This window comes from Hordeum vulgare, chromosome 7H, assembly GCF_904849725.1.
Source record: "Hordeum vulgare subsp. vulgare chromosome 7H, MorexV3_pseudomolecules_assembly, whole genome shotgun sequence".
Lineage (NCBI taxonomy): Eukaryota > Viridiplantae > Streptophyta > Magnoliopsida > Poales > Poaceae > Hordeum > Hordeum vulgare.
In genome coordinates, this window is record NC_058524.1 from 598981212 (window position 1) to 598987526 (window position 6315).

The window sequence follows — 6315 nt, forward strand, 5'->3', positions numbered from 1 at the left end:
CGGCGGGAGGAGAGGCGAGACATGGATCTGGGAAACCGACACTTCTCTAGTCCCCAGGAAGCACTGCTTTCCGCCAGTACGAAAAGTGATACACCAGCTGGCCACCTTGGAGGAGCTGCCCAATGTACGTAGCATGTGCTCCACTGTACGTTACCAACAGCTCAACGTACTCAACACATATATAATGAACCATACAGTACAAGTGTATCTCTTCCCGTCTGTGATATCTTTGTCTCCATCAAGAACCCCAGGCGCTCCCAGGGCAGTGGGCCTCTTTTCTCCAACGTACGTACCACGATCGGGACTTGGGGGCTCTCCCTTCCCTGGGCGTCCATTTATACGATAGACATGTATGGAAGACCCATGCATGCAATGGAAGGAAGCAGCACAATGACCATACGAACACATGACAAAGTTGACAACACAGCACTATTATTGATTGTTACATATATGTGGGGACAATATATATATAGTCATGGAAGTGTAAGCTGCGCCTGCACCGTGACCCCCGTTACATCAAGTACAAAATTGGTGGCCACGCACCTCTTGGGGCACCCTGAATCAGGCGCCCCAACAGGCCGCCGTGCCCACCTAGTCCTGTAACGGGGGAAGTTGCAAGCAGGCTAATTAGCTTCTTCTCTCTCTGCTGCTCTTTCTCTCTCTCCCCCTCTCTGTCCTCCTCCTCTCAAGTCTTCTCAAAACACTGCCCTAAGATGACCTGACCCTACCAGCAAAGACCGTCTCTCCCTCTCACCATCAAACCTTCTGTTTCTCTCTCTACATGACTAATCATAGGATTACAATTAAGGTAGCTAGGTACTGCTAATAGTACTACTACTTAGTAGCTAGTAATGAACACACATATATAGGGGGGGATGATCGAACTGTACTAGGTAGCGATCCATGCATGCATGCGTTGATCGATCATGCGAACGGGGACCTGTGGGGCGCCCCCTTCCTCCTGTTGTTGAGCGACATGACGATCTGGGGGAAGAAGCCCCCTGACTTCTTCTTCCTCGGCACGTCGGCGCCGGCTGCCGCTTCGAAGCCCCGCGCATTTCGGCTGCTGCCGCCGCCGCTACGGTTGTTGCTGGAGCCGCCGCCGTAGTGGTGGTGCAGCGAGACCTCGAGGATGGAGTTCGGGGTGATCTGCCCGCCCGCGACGTCCACGTCGTCCAGGAGGTCCGCCGACCCGCCGCCGACGCGGAGGTTCTCGAACCTCGGGAAGCAGGCGACGTCGGGCTCGCCGGACACGTAGAGGATGTTGGACAGGTCGCCGCCCTGCATCATGACATGATCCACCTGCATGCATGCATGCATCACTCAGCAACCGCGTACGTACACCATCACTAGATGCTCATACGTACGTACGTACATAGGAGTACATACGTTTGCATGCAAGATGGTCAGCTGGATGGGGCGTACGTACCTTGCAGGAGAGGCAGCAGAAGTGGAAGGGCTCCTGGAGGATCCTGTCGCAGGTGAGGCAGATGTTGCCGGAGCCCTTGAAGGGCCTGGACTGAGGCCTCGGCTTCAGGAAGATCACCTTGGCGCTGTTAATCGTGTAGGGCTGCATGCACAGCATTCCCCAAAGAAGATTAGGTCAGGCGACAACTTTCGAGTATGTATGCATTCACCTCATCTCATGTGTTTACAAGTACTAGGAGCTAGCTGGGTTTTACTTGTTATGTGATTGATTCACACACCTGAACAAAGGAGCAGTCGATGAGCTTCTCAAGGTCGTCCAGGCGCACCACGTCGTTGTACACGTACCTCCGCACCTGTACACATCTCAACCCTCTCATTTTGCTACCTCTTCCAATCATCACGTAGTAATAACCAAACAAAATGCGCTGGTAACAAAATTGCCGTGCGTATGCCTGGCATGCATGCACGAGGAGGAGCAACCTAGTGGAGAATCTTCTGAAAGCCGAGCGTAGCAAAAAGAAAAGAAAGTTGCGTTCCGGTGCGTGAGTGCGAATTACTGCTCCATGTGATGAGGTAATAGTAGCCCTCCTTTTCACTTCACCCTGCATGCCAAAGGCAGGCAGGCAGGGCCGGTGAGTGGTGAGCGAGCGAGTCGCCAGGGGTAATAATTGCGGGCGTTTGACCGGCCGCTCGTCGTGATCCCCGTCGTGGGAGACCGAGGGCGTACGTCCGTGCGTTCCGTCGTGCACCATGCAATGCAATGCAATGCAATGCAATGGCCAAACCCCAAATTTACCCACGTCCAAGCTCCAAGGCATGGTAAAAGAGAGAAATCGCCGGCCAAGCCGTCGACACTGTGGCATCCCTGAGCAGGAACGTGTGAACAGCGTCGTCGTCGTCAATGGCGGAACGATGGGCTTGGACGGTAGCAGCACGCAGGCAGGCAGGCAGGCAGGATTGTGTACGTACGCGCGCAAGGTGGCAAAGGGGAGCAACAGCGTCGAGGGCCTTGTTTGGCAACAGGGCAGGCCCTTTTACCATGCACACATCTGGTAGTAAATTAAATTGTTTACCACCGCCGCGCCGCTCCCTTCCACCCCTGCGCCGTGCCTGCCGCTGCGCCCTGCACGCGGCGGCTGCTACGCTTAGCGAGTTGTACGTACGTACAACAACAGCTGCTGGCTGGCTACACGCCGGCCGGCCAGTCCACCGCTGCATGCGCAGACGGCGGATGGTGGCCATTGATCCATCATCATCCATTTACTCACCAACCGCCCTCTTTCTTTTTTGCATCAGCGGGCGGGTGATGTGCTTTGCTATGCATGGCAAAACAGTCCGGATAACGCACCCCATTTGTAGGGCGATTTGGGCCGTCCTAGTAGACGGAAGCAAGGAAGGAAGGAACAAACAAACATGTGCATGAAATCAGCGGCTCGGAGGAGGGGGGCAACGGGGTTGACGAGACCGCACGCAACAGTGCAACCACTGTTACCACCGTTAAAAATGCAGGGCGGTGCGCTCTCAGGCTTTGTGTGTGCGCCACTGTTACTGTGCATCCGGGCTGTGAGATAGATAGAGAGAGAGAGTTGAAGGTGAGGGGAAAGGTGGCCGGGAAGATGCGCCTAGCCTAGAGTGATGGAGGGAGACGGGGAGGCCGCAGTAGTAACTTTTTGCAGGTGGCGGGAGGGCACAGGGACAGGAATGGGTGCGCGGCTCGCATCTCATCGCATGCAGCAGCAATTGCAGCCGTGCAGAGTAATTATAAGACTATGCTTGTTTCGGGGGTGCCGCCAAGCCGCGGTGAAAAGTAAACTGCTCACATCTTTTCCTTTGCCTCCCCAACCGTGATTTCTTTTTCTTCTTCCTTCTGAAAAGCTCCGTCTCCTTATCCACACCCACACACACCTACACTCCTTGATGGACGAAAGGGTTTACTCACGCCACCGAGTAGATAATTTTACCTCTCCTTATCCAGCTAGCCACGCCAAAATGGTACGTACGTCTACGGAGCAGGCCGAATGAGTTGGCAGGAAAAAACACAACCAGGAGAGGTAAAATCGGGCAAGGCTAGCTGAGGTAAAATTATGGTTTAGTAAGTACTAGTTTAAACGTTAATTAAAACTTGGGAGTGGGAGGTGGAGGGGGCAGGGCACAGAGCACGACGAAGCATGGAGAAACGACAAGCAGAAGCCGAAAGACGAGCACAGCCTTCGAAAAGGGGGAACGCACGCGACTCTACAACTTGGGAACTCGAACACGCCGCAATTAAGCCCCAACCAAATCTCTAGCACTGTGCACGTACGTACCACCAATTAGCATATGATACTTGCTTATTTTAATTAGGGTCCATCTATGCCCAAGAAGGGCTAGCTAGTCCTACATGCCGAGTAGATAAGCACAGCTTCTCTCTATACCTAGCCACTCCGACTAGTATTGAGCCACGACGAGTAGTGCCAGATTACGATACTACTGGCGCGGAACCTCCCCACGTTTAGCTAGTCGAAAATTCATTTCTCCATGAAAAAGCCCAACCAAAAAGGCTAATATACCATCTGATTATTGGTTAAGCCAAGTAGTACGTCAAAAGGAGCCTTCGTCCTCCTCGCTATCAACTATGTGGGTGCCACGGAATTACTACCGGAATCTAAGCAACAACCATGCCAACAAACGCACGGCCGCGCGCGTTACATACATACGCACGCCATGCCGGGGAACAAAGTCGAAGAGAATTCGCCGCTACCAACTCCGGGCCAAGACATGCGGATCAAGAGCCCGTAACAGGCATGCATGCAGCACGTACGTGATACTACCCCTACCAGCGAGGAATTACAACATAATTACTACTAGTAAAGGATGAAATCGTCGGCGCATGTGAGGATATGAGTTGAGGGGGAAGAGGAACACGGGACGGCGGGTTAGAGATTGAGGGATGGTTTGGTTAATTACCTGGATGAGCGGGTGGTGGCGGTGGGCGGGGGCGCAGTGCGGGCAGATGCTGGTGCAGCAGGCGAGGCAGAAGATGTTCTTCTCGTTCTTCTTGCGGCTCTCGTGCGCCTCGCACGCCACGAAGAAGGTCTCCTCCACCAGCCCACCCACCCATCCAGGCCGCATCCCCATCCTCACCTCCCCTTCCAATTCTCTCCTCCTCCTTCACCTCTCTCTCTCTCTCGGCCACAGCCAGCAATTCTCTCCCCCCAGACTGGCTAGCTTAGCTTGGACTTGGACTGGAGGGGAGGGGATGGAGCTCGGCCGTATGTATGGATGCCTGTACTGTATAGACGGATGTTTGCAGGGAGGGGATGGTGTTTAATTGGAGTGAGCAGTCGATGGCTGGCTGCCGTGTCTATATATAGCGAGGGCGAGAGGTAGAGGAGGGGCTCTCTGGACCTTGAAGCTGGACTAGTCGATCGATCTTGTGAATGGTGGTGGCTAATGGCGTCAAGGGGACATACGGGCTCGGCGGTCAAAGGAACACCTGGGCGTCACGGTCCAAGTGTCGGGGACTGCTCCCTAATTCTCCTAATGCACCGGTGCTTCCGCAAATATTGCCGCATGAGAAATGCCCGAGCGGCCGGCCGGCTGTGGACTCCACCCTACCTGGATGATGCAGGGTGGCTCCTGCAAGATGCTCGTCACCACTCACCGCTCACGACTGGACTGGACTGATCATTGGGTTAGCATAACACGATGTCGGCGTCAGATCAGGCCATGTGGATACGTTGTTTTGCAGTCAATAACGGCCTCCTTTCCTTCTCTCATCCGAAATGAATCGCGCGAGGAAAAAGAGTTGGTGGCTGCGTTGATGGCGCGTACGGTACGGGCTGGACGAGTTTCTTCTCCGAGGAAAAAGGAGGAGCGAAGCAAAGCAAGCAACTGAGCAATGCCACACCTGTAATTGTAAACGTGCTCACCGGCCGGATTCAATGAGAGATCGCCCCGTTTCGGATCCCATTTCTCCTCCGCTTGACTGAGCCTCCCCCTCTGTCCAACCCGGGTGTGGCGGACAAGCCTCCGCCCTCGATCTGGAATTAAATCGCCATGCTCTTCGGGCAATCCGGCATGTGATCTTTCCCGCCCCTCACACGTACGTCCTCTCTGGTAGCACTACTACTCCAAATAACAACAAGAAGATAAATCAAGCTCACGCCAAGCCATTGCTCCCATCCATCCATATCTCCATGGGTCTCTCTCTTTTTCTCAGCTGTGGCTTGCAGTTCAGGTGGAGGAGTACTTCACTGGTAATTTGAGGAGTCCGGACCGGAGGCGACGAGGTTAACACAGTGGCTCCGTCGCGTCGTGGTCGTCATCGCCGGTCGGTCGGTCGGCCGGCCGGTCGCGTGGCAGGGCAGCACCGCAGTAGTGGAAGAAGAAGAAGGAGTGGAGTGTGCCGTCTCTGCCTTTCACGTCTACCTCTTTTCGGTTCTTGTTTTATGCGGCCGTTTGTTTTCTTGCCTCCGTCCCACCAATTTCGGACTTCTTTTTCGGTTTCCCAGCCAGTTCCTCCTTTGGACTGTAACCTAGCAGACCCTAGGGACGTGGCCTCTGGCCCCGTAAGCACCGTGCTGCGTTTTGTTTTTCCAAAAGTTTCTTACGGCTTTGTGCCATTCGGCCGTGGCTTGATCCACGGAGCCCGTGGAATAATCTTCGCGTCAGATCATTTTCAGTTTCTGTTATCATAGCTGACCAGGTGGCCCTCCTGAATGCTAGTCGCACTTACCGTATTTAACATGTTTGCGGATTGAATTTATGTTTTTGCAGAAACAAAAAAGTGACGTTTTAATTAATGTAATTGTGTAGCCACTGAAAATGTTATTGAGGAGACAGTGAAAAAACAAATCTCCAGCGATGGCACTCTCGCAACCACACACATGGCGGCTCGGGGCGCAC

At 53.9% G+C, this 6315-nt stretch overlaps 1 protein-coding gene across 1 annotated transcript; it reads right to left on the reverse strand.

Moving 5' to 3' along the window:
- Nucleotides 1-415: 415 nt before the first annotated feature.
- Nucleotides 416-4871, reverse strand: LOC123411661 (protein RGF1 INDUCIBLE TRANSCRIPTION FACTOR 1-like). Its single transcript, XM_045104626.1, has 4 exons — nucleotides 4375-4871; nucleotides 1707-1781; nucleotides 1430-1570; nucleotides 416-1302 (listed from the first exon to the last, which is right to left on the reverse strand). Exons 1-4 carry the CDS (start codon nucleotides 4543-4545, stop codon nucleotides 925-927), a joined length of 765 nt encoding a protein of 254 aa, XP_044960561.1. The 5' UTR covers nucleotides 4546-4871; the 3' UTR covers nucleotides 416-924.
- Nucleotides 4872-6315: the final 1444 nt, after the last annotated feature.

Bases quoted from the DNA above. Each gene is read 5' to 3' on its own strand.
- LOC123411661 (XM_045104626.1), bottom strand. From the start codon at position 4,545: ATGGGGATGCGGCCTGGATGGGTGGGTGGGCTGGTGGAGGAGACCTTC. The intron at 1,571-1,706 runs GTGTGTGAATCA...CTGTGCATGCAG, and splicing joins TCGACTGCTCCTTTGTTCAG to CCCTACACGATTAACAGCGC. The intron at 1,303-1,429 runs GTACGTACGCCC...GCATGCATGCAG, and splicing joins TCTGCTGCCTCTCCTGCAAG to GTGGATCATGTCATGATGCA.